Source organism: Schistocerca serialis, chromosome 2 (genome assembly GCF_023864345.2).
Source record: "Schistocerca serialis cubense isolate TAMUIC-IGC-003099 chromosome 2, iqSchSeri2.2, whole genome shotgun sequence".
NCBI classification, from domain to species: domain Eukaryota; kingdom Metazoa; phylum Arthropoda; class Insecta; order Orthoptera; family Acrididae; genus Schistocerca; species Schistocerca serialis.
This window is the reverse complement of record NC_064639.1, coordinates 145,490,459-145,512,012: the sequence shown is the minus strand read 5'-3', so window position 1 is coordinate 145,512,012 and position 21,554 is coordinate 145,490,459. Positions and strand designations below refer to the sequence as shown.

The 21,554-nt window shown below is 38.2% G+C and overlaps 1 protein-coding gene and 1 non-coding gene across 2 annotated transcripts in view; both read right to left on the bottom strand.

Annotated features, from left to right (window-relative positions):
• LOC126455471 (uncharacterized) overlaps positions 1-21,554 on the bottom strand; it is a 146,932-nt gene that overhangs the window by 71,999 nt on the left and 53,379 nt on the right. The window contains exons 5-6 of the mRNA XM_050091225.1: positions 12,239-12,326; positions 3,305-3,424 (exon numbers count right to left, since the gene is read on the bottom strand). Coding sequence (XP_049947182.1) covers positions 3,305-3,424; positions 12,239-12,326 — 208 coding nt within the window. The remainder of the gene's footprint in view (positions 1-3,304; positions 3,425-12,238; positions 12,327-21,554) is intronic.
• Positions 11,260-11,333, bottom strand: Trnat-ugu (transfer RNA threonine (anticodon UGU)). The gene has a single exon. It is a non-coding gene; the product is annotated as a tRNA-Thr (tRNA).

The window sequence follows — 21,554 nt, the reverse complement described above, 5'->3', positions numbered from 1 at the left end:
ATTGCAGAGGGAATGGGTCACATTGCAGTGGTGCCAGTTGAGTCCATCAGTAGATCGGGTTTCACTAGGCATGGCCTGCACCTCAATAGGTATGGGAAGGGGAGGCTGGCAAAGATTATAGGTGACAGTGTAGTGGGTAGTGGTGGGATCACCCATGGAAAAATTCTGGTAGTAGTTGGTGTTAGAGCTGCACCTTTTTTAGATTGAAGTCAGCAGATAGGTATACCTGCTTAAAGGAAATCCCCCTAACTAAGGGCTCACCTTCAGAGGACATCATGTTTCCAAATAGAGAAGGAATTAGATATTTCATCAAAATATAAGAGGTATTAGAGATAAAGTTAGTGAACTGCTTATAGATATTGACTCTGAAATTATTGGTATATTGCATCACCACTTAAATAATTAGACATTTCAGAGGCTTACTTTACCAGGATACAGATTAGCTGGCTGTTCTCCAAGGAGTTCCTTGCGGATTGGGGGAGTGGCCATGTAAGTAAAAAACAGTCTTCCATTTGAGTCCGTAGATGTATCACAGCACTGCACTGAACAGATATTTGAATGTTGTGCAAGGGCAGTTAAATTTAGTGAAACTAAACTTCTAATTGTTGTTGTTTATAGATCCCCAAACTCAGACTTCAGCATATTTCTGCTCAAGCTAGGGAGGGTCCTTGATTCACTTTATAGAAAGTACCAGAAATTGGTTATAAGTGTTGAGTTCAATATTAATTTTGTATATGGTGGTGCAAGAAAAAAGATGTTGGTAGATCTCCTAAATTCATATGATTGGATGCAGAAAGTGCTTTTTCCAACTAGGGTGCAGGGGAACAGTAGCACAGCCACAGACAATATTTTTATTCATTCTTCATTACTAGATGGGCAATCCATTAGTAAAAGGATGAATTGCCTTTCAGACCATGATGCACAAATTTTACACACTAAAAGGCTTTGTACTCAAACAAATGCCACATATATAATTATAAACTATGTAGGAAAGTTAATCCAACATCAATAGACAGTTTTTTAAACCTCATCAAGGAACAAGAGTGACAGAATGTTTATAGTGCCAATAACATAGATGACAAATATAATACTTTCCTTAACACATTTCTCATGCTCTTTGAGAGTTGCTTTCCATTAGAACATTCTAAACGGGGTTCTAGCAGTAAAAGGCACCCTGGGTGGCTGACTAATGGGATAAGGATATCATGTGGAACAAAGTGGGAATTATATCAAAATGTTAGAAGTAGTCACAATCAAGCCACAACATCCCATTACAAACAGAACTGTAAGGTACTTAAAAACGTTATTAGGAATGTGAAGAGTATGTGGTGCACAAATAGAATGGCTAATTCACACTATAAAATTAAAACCAAATGATCAGATGTGAAGGAAGTGCAGCAAAAGGTCGATGATATAAAGTCAGTTCGCAGTAAAAATATTTCTGTTATTGATACATCAGATATATGTACAGTATTTAACAATCATTTTCTGAGCATTGCTGGTGAATTACAAAAACATTAGTTTCTACAGGGAATCATAAACTCCCTTGGAAAAGGCCTTTCCAAGACTGATGTCTGAAATACTTCTCTGTGATACAGACAAGGGGGAAATTGAGTCAATAATTAAATCACTGAAGAGTAAAGACTTTCATGGATATGATGGAGTGCCTAGCAGAATATTAAAGTACTCTGCTGCACATGTTAGCCCTGTGTTTAGCCATATTTGTAATTTTCCTTTAGGACTGGTCATTTATCTGAACTATTAAAGCATCCCATAGTAAATCTGCTTTATTAAAAGGGAGAAAGGGATAATGTAGATAATTTTAGACCTGTTTCTATGTCATCAGTGTTTGCTAAACTTATTGAAACGCCTGTATACGTAAGGATAATTGATCATTTTATATCACAAAATTTGCTATCAAATGTACAGTTTAGCTTTAGAAGTCGTTTAACAGCTGCAAATGCTAAATTCTCTGGATGGGTTAAACAAAAGGTTTCAAATGCTAGGCATATTTTTTTTTTATTTAACTGAGGCATTTGATTGTGTTGATGACAAAATATTGCTCCAGAAGTTGGACCATTACGGGATATGGGGAGTAGCTCACAATAGGTTCACCTCTTACTTTAACAACAGACAGCAAAAGGTCATTATTCACAGTGCTGAGAGTGGCCATGATGTGGGGTCTGAGTGGAATATGGTCAAATGGGGGGTGCCCCTGCTCCTTACTTATATAAACAACATGCCCTCTAGTATTACGGGTACCTCTACAATATTTCTGTCTGCTGATGACACAAGCTTGGTAGTAAAGAATGTTGTGTGCAACATTGGCTCGGTTTCAAATAGTGGAGTTCATGACATAGGTTCATGGCTTGTAGAAAATAAACTAATGCTGATCATAGTAAGACTAGGTTTTTACAGTTTCTAACACACAATTCAAGAAAACTCAACATTTTAATTTCATAGAATGGGCATATGATTAGTGAAACTGAACAGCTCAAAATTTTAGGCGTTCAGGTAGATAGTAAATTGTCATGGAAAGCCCACATTCGGGATCTTATTCAAAGACTTAACGCTACCATTTTTACTATTCGAACGGTATCTGAAGTAAGTGTTCATTTGACACAAAAATTAGTCTACTTTGCTTATTTTCATTCACTTATGTCATATGGTATTACATTTTGGGGTAACTCTTCCATTACTGAAAGGATATTTTTGGCTCAGAAATGGGTGATTTGGGCAATAAGTGGTGTAAGTTGGCGAACCTCTTGTCGACCTCTGTTCATGAGTCTGGGTATTTTGACATTGGCCTCTCAATATTTATATGTTCCTTACTGTTAATCCTTGTTAACAATATCAGCTTATTCCCAAGAATAAACACGTTTCACTCAGTTAATACTTGGCAGAAATCAAACGGACTTCTTTAACTCTTGTGCAGAAAGGTGTACAGTATACTGCTGCATCCATTTTCAATAAGGTACCTCAAGAATTCAAAAGTCTTGGCAGTAATCCACACACTTTCAAATCGAATCTGAAGAGTTTTCTCATGGGTCACTCCTTCTATTCTGTCGAGGAGTTCCTTTAAAAATTAAGCTTGAATGAAACTTAATTAAATATTTACTATCCAGTATATCTGCTATATAAGAGAGACACATACTGTACAACAATTTATATAGATTTGTGTTAATAATATGTTATAATTATTTATTGAGTTTTATTAAGATGTGTGCAATCATGTTTAATTATGATAAGTATACCTGATTATCTCAGCCAATTCCTAATATTTAATATGAAATGCTAGGGTTACCTGTGGTGGAGTAGATGAATCAGGAATAACTGGCACAGGCACCATTGTTTCTCTTTTATTTCGAGCAGAAGTAACAATTCCCAGAGTTGGGGGATCCTTAATCAGTGTAAATATACCACCCTGAGAACAAAAAAATGTAAACAGTGAGTAATATTTCCAAATTTCTCAAGGACAAAATCAAGAGTGATGAACAGAGAACACTGAACTGAAGTAATTTGTAGCCCACAAGACTGTTACCGTCATCCTCAACCTTAAGTAATGTGGCAATCCTGTCAACAGGTAAAGGCAGAGTAAGGAAGAGAGAGAGAGAGAGAGAGAGAGAGAGAGAGAGAGAGAGCAATGTAGCTGTTTTAGTAAGTGAAAACCCAACTTTAAGGTGTACAAGATATTACATTGTGTGAATGTATATGTTTTTACCATAAGCTTCAGTACGGTGACTAGATGACCCATATTTTACAGGATCATCCACTATTTAGCTTAAGTGTCCCATTGTCCTGACAAAATGTCTATGGGATGTACAGGGTGATAATAATTAAACTTTCAAATCACTGTAAAAATAACACCACTGGTCACAAAGATGTCAAATTGCAACGGAATATTATTGGAGAAGGGGGAAAACGTATGGCAGAAGAAAACAAATAGTGTTAAAATTGATCAATAGATGGCACTGTATGCATCAAAATACGTAAATGAAAACACCTGCCATGCGCACGACTCATTGAAGTTGGTGTAAACATGCTGCAGATACAGCTTTTCCTCCTTTCACGTCTGCAATGTTCGCCATGGCTGTCTCAATGCAGGGTCACACGCTGCTTGTAAAGCTGCATCACAAGAATGATGACGTGCACACAACACACTGCAGAAGTTCCATACACTGAAGGGTTTGAAGGATGGCTTTGGTCTGATGACTGCCTTGGGTCTGGAGAAAATGATTCGGAAATTCAAAAAGATGGTTTCTTTTGGTGTGCAACCTGATAGAGGGAGGAAACAAATTGATTTGATGTTAATGGAAGCAGTGGCACAGCAATGCAGGAGGAGACAAATGCTGGTGGGCAAACATGTAGTGCACAGAGAATTGCCCGAACATTGGACACACCCATGAACACAGTGCGTAAAATCCTATGAAACATCCTTCTTTGCTATCCATTCAAAATTACCCATGTGCACGAGTTGCTTCCTGTTGACATGCCAGCAAGAGAGACCTTTGCTTTAGAATTTCTTGCTTGCATGGAAGTGGACAATGATTGGCCATGGAAGATTTTGTGGACAGATGAAGCCCACTTCTATCTGACAGGATATCTCAATACACAGAGCTGTCAAATATGGGCAACGGAAAATCCACATGCAAATCAACCAGTACCACTTCATCCTGAAAAGGACACTGTGTGGTGCGGGCTTATGGCATCATTTACCATAGCGCCACATTTTTTCACAGAGACAGGTGCTTCTGGTCCTGTTACCTATACCATCACTGGTAAGCGCTACAAGTGTCTTTTGCACAACCATGTCATTCCAGCTCTCCAACAGCATGGATGTGTGGATGGGACCATTTTTATGCACGTTGGCACACATCCACACATTGCAAATCCATTTAAGCAGCTGATGAAACACCATTTCGAAACTGCTAGAATTATCAGCCACCATTTCACTACAGCCTGGCCATCCCAATCACCTGATCTTAATCTGTGTGAATTCTGGCTGTGGGGCTATCTGAAAGATGTTGTGTTCAGTGTTCTGATTGAAAACTTAGCTGCATTGAAGGCATGCTTTGCGCAACACACTCTGAATGTGACCCCAGATACACTTTGATTAGTTGTGGAACATGCTGTTTCTCAATTTCAAATTGTTGCAGAAAATGGTGGACAGCATATTGAACATGTTTTGCGCCAGTTACATGGAAATTAGTAATCCGATTTGACTTTGACTGATGCTTTTTATGCAGTTTTTGGCATCAGGCCAATTAAAAACCAATGTTATTGATGTCTTTTATGTGGGTTTTGGCCTCAGGACAGTTAAAAACTGATGTGATTGATGCTTTTTATGCTGTTTTTTGCCTCAGGACAATTAAAAACCAATGTGGGTAATGTTTTTTATGCGATTTTTGGCCTCAGGACAATTAACCGATTTTTCCCATCTGATGTGATATGACCTTGTCATGGTGGATGGGCTTACGTAACTAACAGTATCACACCTGTACACCCATGCACACTGAGTTGTACAGTTAGTTTAATGGCAAACATACACATTAGGCATTATTGTATGATTCATTTGTCATTTGTGGTTGACCACTATTAAATTATGATGCTTACAGCGCCATATATTGCTACATTTTGTAACTATGTATTTTTCTTATGCCACACATCTCTGATAATATGCTGTTGCAATTTGGCATCACTCTGACCAGGGCCGTTATTTCAACAGCAGCTTGAAAGTTTAACTTTAATCATAATCACCCTGTACATATTCCTGTATTTCATTAACAGTCCTCTATATTTTGAAATAGTGTGTTTTTAAGTTACATGCAGCATAACCAAAGTAAGAGCAAATGTGATTATACCCAAAGAATAAAGAAAATACAATGTTTGATTAAACCAAACTGAACAAAATCTATATGCTGCAAGAATTTGCAGCTAATTACTGTGTTTGTGTTAACTCTATCTTGTGTGAATACTACTGCAGAAAGAGTGTTATCTATCACACTATTTATGAAATAAAAAGAAGAGGTCTACTGCTGAAGCCATTATGTAAATAGTTGTAACTAAGATTAAACAATGGAAAAGCCAGAATGTAATAATGACAATATTATGAAAAGGATATATATATAAAAACAAAGATGATGTAACTTACCAAACAAAAGTGCTGGCATGTTGATAGACACACAAACAAACGCAACATACACACAAAATTCAAGCTTTTGCAACCAATGGTTGCTTCATCAGGAAAGAGGGAAGGAGAGGGAAAGACGAAAGGATGTGGGTTTTAAGGGAGAGGGTAAGGAGTCATTCCAATCCTGGGAGCGGAAAGACTTACCTTAGGGGGAAAAAAGGACGGGTATACACTCGCACACACACACACATATCCATCTGCATGTACACAGACACAAGCAGACATTTGTAAAGGCAAAGAGTTTGGGCAGAGATGTCAGTCGAGGCGGAAGTACAGAGGCAAAGATGTTGTTGAATGACAGGTGAGGTATGAGCGGCGGCAACTTGAAATTAGCGGAGGTTGAGCCCTAGTGGATAATGAGAAGAGAGAATATACTGAAGGGCAAGTTCCCATCTCCGGAGTTCTGACAGGTTGGTGTTAGTGGGAAGTATCCAGATAACCTGGACGGTGTAACACTGTGCCAAGATGTGCTGGCCGTGCACCAAGGCATGTTTGGCCACAGGGTGATTCTCATTACCAACAAACACTGTCTGCCTGTGTCCATTCATGTGAATGGACAGTTTGTTGCTGGTCATTCCCACATAGAAAGCTTCACAGTGTAGGCAGGTCAGTTGGTAAATCACGTGGGTGCTTTCACACGTGGCTCTGCCTTTGATGGTGTACACCTTTCGGGTTACAGGACTGGATTAGGTGGTGGTGGGAGGGTGCATGGGACATATTTTACACCGGGGGCAATTACAAGGGTAGGAGCCAGAGGGTAGGGAAGGTGGTTTGGGGATTTCATAGGGATGAACCAAGAGGTTACGAAGGTTAGGTGGACAGCAGAAAGACACTCTTGGTGTCCACCGTCCGCCGTCCACCTAAACTGTAGGGAAGGGACCGTTTGATATGGAATGGGTGGCAGCTGTCATAATGGAGGTGCTGTTGCTTATTAGTGGGTTTGATGTGGATGGATGTGTGAAGCTGGCCATTGGACAGATGGAGTTCAATGTTGAGGAATGTGGCATGGGATTTGGAGTAGGACCAGGTGAATCTGATGGAACCAAAGGAGTTGAGGCTGGAGAGGACATTCTGGAGTTCTTCTTCACTGTGAATCCAGATCATGAAAATGTCATCAATAAATCTATACCAGACTTTGGGTTGGCAGGCTTGGGTAACCAAGAAGGCTTCCTCTAAGTGACTCATAAATAGGTTGGTGTACAAGGGGGCCATTCTGGTACCCGTGGCTGTTCCCTTTAATTGTTGGTATGTCTGGCTTTCAAAAGTGAAGAAGTTGTGGGTTAGGATATTTGTGTATAAGGAAGTGGCATCAATAGTTACAAGGATGGTTTCTGGAGGTAACAGATTGGGTAAGGATTCCAGGCGTTCGAGAAAGTGGTTGGTGTCTTTGATGTCTTTAATTACATACAGGCTATGAACTGTTGGTATTTTAAATTCTTTAAACAAATTTCTGCAGGACTGTCTGGCACATTTCTTTCCCATAATTCTAAGTGCCTTCTTTTGTGGAATAAGTACGCTTTTCATATTACCTTTGCTGCTTGATCTCCATACCTCTATCCTGTAGCTTAGATGGGATTCAAATAGTGCAATATATATTTGTCTCAGGGTGGTAATGTCACAAAGGGGTGTCAGTTTTCTTAGGGCATATATGGTAGTAGATGGCTTTTTGCAAATATCATTTACATGATCAGAACAGTTTAATTCTGTGTCAAGTGTCAGGCCAAGAAATTTGGTCACGTATTCTTTTTTAATGTATTCATCACCCATTAAAATTTGGTTTTCATGAGTTTTTTGCCTCCCAAGATCAAATTCAATATAGACAGATTTATTTGGTTTTAATTTTAGATTGTTTTCATTAAAATACTGCAAAATTATGCGTGCTGCAGTATTGAATTCCACTTCGAGCTGCGAATAGCTTGGATTGTGGCATATTAATGTGGTATCATTAGCATATGAGATAACTGTAGTGGGATTTGTTGTAGACTGAATCCTATACCATTTTTATAATGATGAGATACAATGATGCTAAATAAATTAACATAAATAATAAAAAGAAGTGTTCTGAATATTGACCCCTGTGGCAAACCAAAATTAATGTTAGTGGTGTTTGATTTGTATGCTACCTTTGTTGCGCTAATAGACACAAACTGCTTCCTATTTGTCAAGCAGGGTCTAATCAGATTATGGGCTGTGCCTTGAATGCCATAGTTCCACAGTTTGTTCAGCAATATGATCATATCAACACAGTCAAAAGCTTTTTGTAAATCTAGAAAGACGCCACAAACATGTTCTTTATTATCTATTGCTTGAGTGACATCTTCGATTACATTGGACGCTGCTGTAATGGTGGATGACCACTTCACAAACCCATACTGCCCCTTAGAAATCATTTTTTTGCTTACCAGAAAGTTCCAGATTCTTATATATATTACTTTCTCAAAGATTTAGGATATTATTGGAAGAACAGATATGAGTTGAAAGTTTTCTACTAGATTTCTTTTTCCTTTTTTAAAAATAGGCAGAATTTGAGCAATTTTCAACTTTTCTGGAAATAGGTCATCTTCCATATGAAAGTTGATAATTGCTGATAAAGGTGATGCAGTTTTATGAATACATTTCTTAAGAGTGTCCAGACTTAGACCACCATATCCTGCTGAATGAGAATTCTTCAAGCCACTAACAATTTTAATTATTTCTTCTCCATTTGTTGCTGTCAAAAATATACTATCCTGACACTGGTGTTCTTCTGAATTTGTATTTGTGATTTTTAAGCTGATTGTTTATGCTGGAGCCAACAGAGGCAAAGTTATTCTTAAATAGATCTGCTACCTTATTCTGATCAGTTTCTATTGTGTCATTTATCAGCAAATGATTTTCAGTTGTATGTTTCCCAGAATTTCTCTATTTACTAGTTACCATGATGTTTTGGAAATATTATTTGAGTTTTGAATGGTCTTGCGGTTCTAGGCGCTGCAGTCCGGAATGGCGGGACTGCTACTGTCGCAGGTTCGAATCCTGCCTCGGGCATGGATGTGTGTGATGTCTTTAGGATAGTTAGGTTTAAGTAGTTCTAAGTTCTAGGGGACTGATGACCTAAGATATTAAGTCCCATAGTGCTCAGAGCCATTTGAACCATTTGAGTTTTGAATGAGACTTTCGAAATGTTTCTGTTTTTCAGAAATTACGAGGTCCGTGTAGTATTTCTCGTACTTTTTGAACTCTTCTTTTAATTTTTTATTGCTCAAGTCAGTTAACATAACATTATCATACCATCTTAGTTTTTCTGCAGCCTCAGTGACTGAACTGAATATCAAGTTTCGGGTTATGGCTTGTGATTGAATTCTCTTTTTTATTAATGGGCATGCTTGGTTGAGAATGTAGTATAGTTCACTTGAGAATTTGCCATAACTATAATGTGTCATTAGAATACTGTTCCAATCCACATTCCTTTCGTGTTATTCGAATGAGTTATGTTTTGGTCTATATTCATCATAATGTATCTGTAGAAACTGTGTGTAAGAACCTTTTTTATGTTCATACCTAGTTCTACTGTGTGCTGGTCTGACAAAGCATTTATAATAACACAACCTGAGCATACATATGTAAAGTAATGTAGAAGTAATTACCACAGCTGTCAGCTTGAGTGGGTTAGTGCTAGCCATAATGTGAAGTTAGTGTATTTTACAGAAATAGTGGTTGCTTCTGCCTGTTAATGTATAACATGACTTCTTTCACATCCCAGGAGGCCCTCCTTCAAGGTGGGACTGATGGGGACACAATATGTGAATGGAAGAATTTTGTCTACCATACTTGAATACAGTTCAGTATAAAATCTAATTTCAAATTTTTTAAGTGACCATCCACATCAACTACTGTTTTCTACACATTAAAATACATTCAACTGCTCTGATATTTGAATAGCTATTATGGTAACTTCATTGCCTAACTTAATTTTGGGGGTGTTTATTGGCTGCCAGTTGCAATAAGAAGCTCAGATTTGATAGCAGTCCATATGGCCTCAGATTTCTTGTTGTGTTTTGGGAAGGCATCTTCATTTGTAATAACTGTTACTGGCCACAGCACTCTTTAAAAACCTGTAACATTTGTATACCTAGTAAAATTGGGATGTATATTATATTTTAGTTTATTGTGTCATTGTCTTTTCTTTGCTCTGGATGCATTCATGTGGTAATCCAATTCAGTTATTCCTCCTCTTTTTATGGCATACTCATTCAAAAGAATCAAAAAATTATCTGCAAACCTGATAAATGGTTTTGAAAATGACATTGTATTGTGCACATATAATTACCATGAGTAAGTTAGGTGATTAGCAAAATTTTTTACATTAGAAAGAAAAGAATAGCAAAAAACGAAATTACAATCTGACAGAGCTAGCAGCAGACAGACAAAAATATACAAAAGTTGTCAAATGCACTAACTTTCATAGTTATGGAGTTTCTTTGTCTGCCTAAAGAGAGAGAATATAATTGGAGGAAATGGAAATGTACCAGATTCAACTAGGAAAGCAATCCAGAATTATGGATAAAAAAAAAAAAAAAAAAAAAAAAAAAAAAAAAAAAAAAAAAAAAAAACAATAGGTGAAAAGGAAAAACCAAATCAACAGATATCAACTGACATGTGAGAGATAAAATATAGCCATATTAGGAAAGAAATTCTAAACAAAACAGAACTGGTCAGATACAGAAAGAAAACAAGGTGGAATAATAGAGGGGGAGAACAACAGTAACCATAAAATATAGACAAGAGATGGAAAGGAAAAAAAGTTATATATATTGATGTGGTGGTAGTAATGAAATTAAAATAAGGAATATGTCAAAGGGAAAGGAAGATATAAATAAGCAACAGAGATTAATAAAAGTTGGTACATGGTTGCAGAGCAAATTCCCATCTATAGGGTTCTGAGTCACTGATGGTACAATCAGAATAAATTTCACTGTGAAGTAGACATCATCAGCATGTCTATGGTGTTGTGGGTTATTACAGTGAAATGACAACCCTTAGCTGCTTACAGGCATTGACATACGTCAACGGGGACAGATGAAAATGTGTGCCCCGACCGGGACTCGAACCCGGGATCTCCTGCTTACATGGCAGATGCTCTATCCATCTGAGCCACCGAGGACACAGAGGATAGTGTGACTGCAGGGACTTATCTCTGGCACACCTCACACAACACCCACATTCTCTATGTATTGTCCCGTACTACATTCGTAGTGCCCCCTCCCATTATATTCATTACTCACGGCGTGTTGCCGATTCCCGTAAGAGTTCGGGCACTGTTTGTGGATCCGCACAGAAGAAGAAGATGGTCAAGTGGCTGGTGAGCCTTAACTATATATATATACTAAGATGGTATCTGTTCTTTCGGACATGACCGAAAGGCGTTTACATACATCAATGGGGACAGATTAAAATGTGTGCCCCGACCGGGACTCGAACCTGGGACCTCCTGCTTACATGGCAGACGCTCTATCCATCTGAGCCACCAAGGACGCAGAGGATAGTGCGACTGCAGGGACATCTCTGGCACGCCTCCTGTGACAATCACGCTCTCATCGTATTGTCCTGCACTACATTCACAGTGCCCCCGCCCATTATACTCATTACTCGCGGCACGTTGCCGATTCCTGTAAGAGTTCGGGCACTGTTGGTGCATCCGCACAGAAGAAGAAGATGGTCAAGTGGCCAGTGAGCCTTAATTATATGTATGTCCAAAAGAACAGATACCATCTTAGTATATATATAGTTGTGGGTTATGTTTTGAGACGAGGTATTATGGGTTACCAGTGCAGAATACATTCTGTATTCTTAATGGAGGCTTTTGAACATTACATCAACATAAAAAACTGCAAACAATGTTGAACATCATTTAAGACATAATATGAATGTGTATCACCCCCTTTCCTTCCTCCATCATACCTCTAATCTCTAAATTTTATTAACATACTGTTTGATAATTAACTGAAGATGTATACTTTTTTCTTTTCTATCAGTTCAATATAATTATGTTGAGAGAACTGTAAATACCTGTAAAATGCTTAAAACAGCCATATAAGCCAGAAATGCCATTGCGACATCCTTAGCTGTGATATGCTTTTCGTGACCCTCTTCTAGCCTGAAATGAAATTAGAACACTGAGAAATTTTTTCTTTGGTTTACAATATTTCATCTTTATAATCAAAACACAATTAACAATTTAAAGCTACTAAATTTTATTTCCATGAGATGGAGGTAACAAGAAAATTGGTATTAAATGGGTAGATGGGTATATTAGTGGGTACTGAATACTGTCAGCCTTATCCTTGTAAAAATGAATCACTTCAAAAGTTTCCCCTAATATTTGAAGACCAATTATCATTTTTAAAAATTATATCTACACTCTCATGTATCTGGGACCTGTTATTTAAAGTAAATTTGTATTCAATTCGAAGGTTGGTTTGAACACAGTTGTCTGTTACTAGGCTTGGTCCTATTAGAGACTGTTTCATTTTCCTTCCTCTGGCATTTGAGCTGACTTAACCAGACAATATAGCAGATCTGCATATTTCAGATTAATCAAAGAAGTGATAACTGATAGAAAAATCATAGGACCAACTGCATATTAAAACTGAGGCTTTTGGCACAGATCCATTAAAACACAATGCCTATTATAAATAAACAAATAAATGAAAATCAAAATAAAAAGACAACTATCAAATTATGGTCTGCGTAGTTCAATATAACTAAATGAACAATATATAAAAGCTTTTTACTGATGAAAAATGCAGTAGATAACATTTAGAAGTGAAAAGTCTTGTTTTTATAAGCTTTGTTGCTAAGAGGTAAATGCAAAAAATGTGCTAACTAATATGTATGCTTTCCCCTTATGAGGAATGCAATCATAATTAAAATCAGAATAATGACAGTGATGAGGAATGTTCTTACTTAGGTTGAAAAATACCTCCTATGATTTCTGTGTTCATTAGCACATTATGATATAATATATAACCTCTCTCTTTATGACAAGCCACAGTGCCCTATGGGCACATGTAGAAGTCTTTGTGTTTTCGAAGAGACAGCATCAGTTCTTTTCTGTCAATGTTAAGGTGGCCTTGGTTATTTATTTATTTTAGTCTCAAGAATCGGGCATTGTACAATGTACAAAACATATAGAACAAGTCATGTACATACAAATACAAAAATGCAGCAGAGAAACATTATAAGGTACAATAGTAAGCCATAATAACAAAATTGTGTACAGCAGTTCAATAGGAACTGTGTAACTTATGTTGCAGCCTTATACACTACAATTCTGTAATACTGTAACATTTGAAGTAATAAGAATTATAATGCAGTACTAACAATAAGAATGATTAAGATTCAAGTGGATTTAATGCAAACTGATCTTTAGACATTCATCAACTGAATGAGAAGTGTTTGTAAGTAAAATGTTCTTAAATTTATTCAAATATGTATCCATTATGATGAGTAAAATCAGTGTTTTTATTTCTTGTCTTTTTTCCTCTTATATTTGTTGATATTTAACAGAATTTTCTCATTTCTTCTGGCTTTATTTCACTTTCGATTTTAATTTTCAGTCTCAACATAACATTATTTAGGTGTGCAGCAATACAGCTTTTATATATATTTAGTGCCTTAATTTCCTAACCATATGTTGGATTTAATCATGCGAGGAGGATGTAATTTCAGACAATTGGGCCAAAAAGGTGCTATTCACAATCATATTAACAATATAAAATGATTTACTTTGCTTATAGTAGTGAAATAGTGTACCAATGTGTATCTGCCTTAAAAATATGTTTAATGGATAACTATCAATTGTTTGAGATACAATAAGTTTTGTGTACTTTTATCAGATTTAGTTTTTGGGTCATCACACATCTTCAAACTCACCTAATCAAGTATATAAAAAATGGCAATTTAGTTTTTGGGTCATCACACATCTTCAAACTCACCTAATCTGGTATATAAAAAATGGCAATTTTAAAATCTTGCCCCCTATTCGATGAATTTCAGTGGACACTCATGATGCTTCTCTTCGATTTTTGAAGTTTTGCTTGGGGACTCAGTGGTTATCTCACATATAACAGTCTTCCTGTTGTTCTAGCTACCCCACTGAGCCATTTACTCTTGGGTCTCATCTTTCCAACAAAGTTTTTCTGTACACTCTCTGACAGTTGGCCATATTTCTGCGCATTTGCCATTAATTTTCTTGCCTCTTCCCATTTTTATCTTGTGCAAGGACTGCAAACCTATTTCTGATATTGACACTGAATTTCTGATACATACAACACATAAGAAGAATGTCATGTATGTTAGCTAGTTCTACATCTACATCTACAGTTGCACCCTTACTCTGCAAACTGCTGAGAAGTGCATGACAGAAGGTTTGTCCCATTGTAGTAATTATTAGGGTTTTTTACCATTCCATCTATGTATGGATCATTGGAAGAATGATTGTTTGAATGCCTGTGTGTGTGATGTAGTTATTCTAATCTTGTCTTCACAATCCGTACGTGAGTGATATGTAAGGTGTTGTAGTATATTCGTAGAGTCATCATTTAAGCCCATTCTTGGAACTTTGTTAATAGACCTTCTCAGGATAGTTTAGTCTATCTTCAAGAGTCTGGCAGTTCAGTTTCTACAGGATCACTGTTACATGATCCCAGGGGTCAAACAAACCTGTAACCATTCATGCTGACCATCTCTGTATACATTCAATATCCCCTGTTAGTCCTATTTGATATGGATCCCACACACTTGAGCAATATCCCAGACAGAGTCACACAAATGTTTGTATACTGACCGCTCTTACCCAGTATTCTACCAATAAATTGAAGTCTACCACCTGTTTTACCCACAACAGAACCTATGTGATCATTCCATTTCATAGCCCTACAAAGTATTTGTATATCCCTACAGGTATCTGTATGAGTTGGCCAATTCCAACTGTGACTCACGGACATTATAGTCATAGGAGACTACCTTTTTTCATTTGATTCAAAGAGCGAAATGCTAATTTGGGTCACTTCCTAATTACTGTAAACTAAAACTGGGGACACGCTACAGAAGCTTAAAAAACACTATGGATGTTGTTGTTACTAATGCAAAGAAGGATACAGATGCATGGATACTTATCTTTTTCCCCTGGTAAGAATGAAAATAGGTGGATGAATTCCTGGGACGATGAGTTGGACACCAAATTATCCAGATTTGAAGGAAATGTTCGGATTATGTAACTCATATTCTGGATGCAGCCAACAAACTTCAGAGCATGGGCGAACTAGTTAATGGTGGACTAACTGCAGTCATTAAGCTGATAGGCTTACCAAAAGTATGTCTGCCTTACTGGATGCATATAGAGCCCAGGATGATGGATGAAAATTTCACATCAGAAAACATCAAAGAAAAGTCGCTAAATGCAAGTTGGGAAAAGGTGGTGGTGATAGTGCTATATTCACAGAACATTATAAGAAATCACAGTAGGATTTTGCAAAGACAAACAATAAATGAAAAAAGTTTCAGTTTCTGGAAATGTTATCATTGTAAATATGACTGTTTCAAGAAGCAAGAACCGCCAAAGAAATATGCCATGGGAGCAGACATGTCATTATTTTGTGCACTTGATATGTCAGATTTCGACCACAATGAATAGATCATGAATTCTCGTGCATCACCATACATGGGTTTTAGAAAATTGTGGCTTCAAGATTTTGTCAGAAAATTGCAAACAAAAAATTGTGAATTGTGCTAGTAATGTTGCCTTAGTAAGTGAAGGGAAAGGCAATGTTATTGTCAGTTCATCAGCTGTATCTTCAGACAGAAAGGTTGTCAAAAATAGACTACACACACACACACACACACACACACACTCACACACACACACGACTCAGTCATATATGTGTGTGTGTGTGTGTGTGTCATCTATGTTTTGACAAAGGCCTTGTTGGCGAAAAGCTTATATTGTGACAGACTTTTGGTTGTGCCTATCTGCGATTCAGGTCTCCACTATATGGTGAGTAGCAGCTTTCCTTTTGATATAAGATGTAAGATGTTCAAGCTACTTGTTCTGGAGCAGAGTCAAATAGCATTTATAAACAAAGAAATGCTGAACTTGTGTCAGCTGAGTTTGCTCTAGTTGTTAGAAAAATTAGTGATTCGATCATGTTAGTGCTGGCATTGGACTTAAGTTATGTTTATGAGGTAGAGGCATAACGCTGAAGTGTTGTGATTCTTAATCTCTGTACATGTTTAAATCATATGTGCTTGGTAAGATGTTTAAACTTGCATTTCATAAGTCTGGAGAACAACGTGCCTTGAGGTGCTTAGCTTGGTGTATATGGACTTATGTGGCCCCAAGGAGAGGATGTCACTAAGTATGATTAAGTGATCTTTTTTGTAGATGCAAAAAGGCAAACACATAAAGTACATGAAATACAATCTTCTTTTTTAAGAAACCACTATGAGCTACAAAATTTACAAATTTATTATCTAAGACTCTTGAATGGGACTTTTGTGGTGAAGATTATTCATTGAATGAGGTATCATTCATTTTAGAGTGGAATGCAAAGAATATATAATTATTATGATATGATACGTATTTAAATGTGTGTAATAGTAACTAATGATGGGAAATTTGGGCTTCTCTCAGAAACAATTTGGCAAAATAGTATTTATGTTGTAGATATTTTATTTGTGGAAAAATAGAAAAAATTTAAAATCTCATGGCACATCTGACATGTATTTGTGACATACCATGAGTCATGATGTGGCAGTTGTAAAATGCTGTACTAGAGAATAATTATTCCGGAAAGATATTCCATTATTTTCTCAGTAGTAGAGATCAAACATCTGATTTTTTCTGTGAGTTTAAAACAATCAATGGTGTTAAAGCAGACAGTGGCAGTGAATATGTATACTCTAAGTTTGATTAATTTCTCTGAGAGAATGTGATTGAGCATTTGATTATTGTTGCAGTGGAAAGGACTAACAGATCAATTTGAGAGATGGCATAGTGTATGTTGTTTGATTCTGGCCTGCCTAAACAATATTGAGCAGAGGCATGCAATGCTGCTGTTTACATGAAGAACTACATTCCTCACAGAGTGCTTAATGATAAGACTCCGCAGATCTGGAAGGGTAAAGTATCTTCTTTGAACCATTTAAAAGTGTTAGGTTACCAAGCTCTTTTTCATATACTAGATCAGAATAGACCAAAGTGGGATGCCAAGGCTAAGGAATTTGTTTTTGTAGACTACAAGTAAATGATGAAATGTTACAGACTAAGTGATACACAGAATTCTAACAAAATTGAGAAAGATGGGAATTTTGTTTTCTGGAGGATGAGTGGAGTGCAGGAGTGGCAGTACCAGGGCACCAGATGCAAATGAAGACTACTGTACATTCAGTCTGAGTGAACAGCATGCTGAATGGGGCAAGGCAGGAGTAGTGATGGAAGTCAGCCATACTGGGAGTGACAGTGTAGATTCCAATTAAAATGCAGACTACATGCAGGATGCTCTGTCACTGGTACACATCGAGGATAATGAGATGCTACCAGTGGACCCTGAAGCTCCAGAAGATGAAAAGTCAGTCAAAAGGTCAGTCCATATACCAAAATCCAAGGACAATGCAGGTTATGTCACCTATTTGGTAAGTGACATTTTCAGTTTGGGAGAAGATCCTGTTAACATGGAGGATGCCACTTCAAAGAGGACAGAGAAGACTGGATAAGTACCATGAAAGAGCAAATAAAGTGTTTTCTGAATAACGGTGTTTGGTAGCCTGTGGACATACCAAAGAGCAAAAGTATTGTAGGTAACAAGTGGGTATTTAAGTTGAAAAGAAGTACAAATGGCACAGCACTTTATCATGCTAGACCCGTTGCTAAGGCATTTACTCAGAAGCTTGGTATAGATTATGATGAAACATTTTCACTAGTTGTGAGATTATTACTCTCAGAGCTGTCATTAGTGTAAATGTAAATCTTGATCCCAACATTAATAATTTTGATGTGAAGACTACTTTTCTGTATGAGGACTTGCAGGGAACCATTCTCATGAAGCTGTGGTGTCCCTGGTGCAGAGCGCTCTATCTTTGACTCTTATTTCTGTGGACTGCTTTGTTCTAGTTTTTTCTTGGTGCATAACTTGTTCTTTTGTCTTTTGCCATATTTTTTTTTTTTTTTTTTTTTTTTTTTTTTTTTTTTTTTTGCCCCCCCCCCACCACAATGGATCTACCAGCGTCTTTCGGTGCAAGTGTGACAGGCCCTATGAACTATGCTTGCGACCACAAATGGACAAATGTACCTACTTTGAATTTGGTTAAAAGTGAACAATTATTTACACCCGGCCACACTGGTGGCCACCTAACCTTAACCGCCACAACATGGCCACCGCCCAGCATGGGAGTACAACAAGAGCCACAACACAAACAGTGCAAGCCACCTAACGACAACGTGGATGATCTTCCTGTTAAAGATATTGTGGTTCATCCTTCATCTACGGCATTACCTTCAGGTTGCTTTGACGTGCCGACGAAGTTCCAGAACTGTGAATTTAACATTCCTATGCACGGGGTAGCAAATTCTTATATGCCTAGTGTCGCAGCACGCCCCCCACATGTCTCAGCAATGCCAGTCACCCTGACTGTGCTGGTTTCTGCGGCCATTGCACCATGGTTGTACCACGACTGTCTTCCACCTGTTTTCATAATGGCACCAGCCGTTCCACCCAGGCTGACTCCTAGGTCAGCCCCCCCCCCCCCCCCCCCCCTCATCCCCATGGCTGTGCCATGACTGCCTTCTGCTTGCTGTTGCAATGGCACTGGCCAGTACAACCGTGCTGTGTTCTTCTCCAGGACTGCAGTTTGGACACATGGTGTCGACTTTTACACCAACCCCCTCCACACCATATGCTACATGCAGCCACTGCCACATGCAGACCTCAGGCGACGCACCATTCACGGCTACTGCACTTTCAGTGTCGGAGGTGTCCTGCTCTGCTCACACAGATCTCCAGCTGCCGGTGCTGCCTTGACATGTGTTATCCAGCTGGTTTCCAAAGCTACCTGCTTTGCATAAATACAATCCAAAAACTTGGTTCGCCTTAGTGGACCACCTCTTGGACATCCATGGCATTTCTGGTGCTGGCGTTTGTTTTGTCTGCCTGATGAACCACATCCACGATACATATGGACCTCATCAGCGATTTGCTCCTCTCATCACTCACCTCGCACAAATATTTGATGGCCAAATCACTGCTTATTGAGCGCCTTTCCCACTATCTGGTGGAGGCTTTCCATTAAACTATTCACGAGGAGCATCTTGATTACCGCACCCCTTCGCAACTTTGGTGGTGCCTACATGCTTTAATCGATGATCAAGCATTACATGATGCCACTCTTTGGATATTGTGGATGGTGAAATTGGCTTCAGATCTGCAACTTCATCTACTGTCTCACGTTGCACACTCACTAGAGGTTTGCTTATACATGGCGGATCAGGCTTGCATTATCATTTGTAACCAACACCGAGTTCTCATGTCAAAACCATACTTGATCTCCCTCTCCCTGAGGATTATGCTCAGCTCCATCGTTTTCTGGGTATGGCTAACTTTTATCGCTGCCATATTCCTCAGGCTGTCCCCCACCAAATGGCCCTCCCTGACACTCTCTCTGGCAAAAACACCATTGGGAAATGGAAGTTGGAGTGGACCAAACCCATGCTCGATGCATTTCGTAACCTTAAAACTGCCCTTATCAAAGCCATCACACTCACCCACCCTGATCCTGAGGACCGTGTCTCAATCACTACAGACACCAGTGACTCAGCTGTGGGTGCTGTTTTACAACGGCACAACACTGACTCCACCCTAACCCTCTGCTTCTTTTCCAAGAAACTGATTAAGAGCCAGTGTAAATGGTTGGCTTTGGACTGTGATCTCCTTGCCATGTACGAGGCGATTAAACATTTCCATAGTGACCATGATGTGTGACGTTTCTCAATCTATACAGATCACAAGCCACTTGTGGATGCTATTCATAATCCAGCTAAGGACCTTCCACCAAGGCGTTTCTGCCATTTGGACTACATCTGTCATCACCCTTCCGACGCATGCTATATCCGCAGCACGGAGAACATTGTGGTGGACTATCTTTCCCGCATCTACCTGCTAACCGCACTGCTGAATCTGGAGGAGCTCACCCAACTTCAGGCTTTAAGACAATGATATATACAGTGAATAATATCAAGCAATGAGTCATCACTCTCTGTCCAGCCCCATATACTACGAGTGTCGATGATTCCTGTCTTTTGTGACACTGCTACAGGCACACCCCGCTGCCTGGTCCCTACCACCCTTCGTCACTGGGTCTTTACTGCCTTTCACAGCTTGGCCCACCCTGGAATGCAAGCCATGACGTGGCTGGTTACGGAGCTTTTTGTCAGGCCCAACTGAAGCATAATTGCCACACTTTGGCCCATGCGCACATCCTGTGCCAGCGCAGCAAGGTCGGCAGGCACGTTCAACCTCCACTGGGCAAGTTTGACATTCCAAAGGGGGGTCATTCCATGTAAAATCAACACAATTTTGGGAGATTTTCAGAATTGATGTCTCAGATTTTCATGATTTTTGTTGTGTAGTAATATATCATAAACGTATGTAAAAATACCAAATTTCAGTTACACAGCACAATTATTTTTGAAGTTATTAATTTTTAAAGATTTCAATTTTTTTGAAAAATTTCATATTTTGGCACCTTTAGATGCCTATAGGCTGGTAGCCAGTGATTATATAAACCTGGGCATGATCTCATTTTAAAGCTGTTGAATAGGGCTTTAATATGATATGCCACAAGTTAGGCATTACAATTTTTTTAAAAAAATTGAAAATTTTAAAATTTAAATTTCTCAAAAAGTGGAAATTTTAAAAATTGTAAAAAATTATCAAATATAGTTGTAATGTGTTATAACTTATAGCAAAATTCTATCATGGGATCTCAATGGGATCAGGAGATACAGGGCTTCAGAAATACACATTTTGTAAATAATGTACCAAATTAGTAAAATTTTATTTTTTAATTACTAATTTTGCAAAGCAGTGTACAAGACACTATTAAATTAATAAAACACAATGATTACTTTATAGTGTACCATGTTTAGAAACCTCTCTTTAAAAGAAAACTAAAGCTGATTGGCCTACAAATAGAGGGAAATCCTCTTTTACTCAGATAAAAAGGGGATTTCCCTCATGGGAAATCCCCTTTCACAAGGTGGAAGCTGATTGGTTAATTGGACAAGACCAGTCATTTATAGCCAGTGTAGCATCAGAGTTGCTTGTATGAT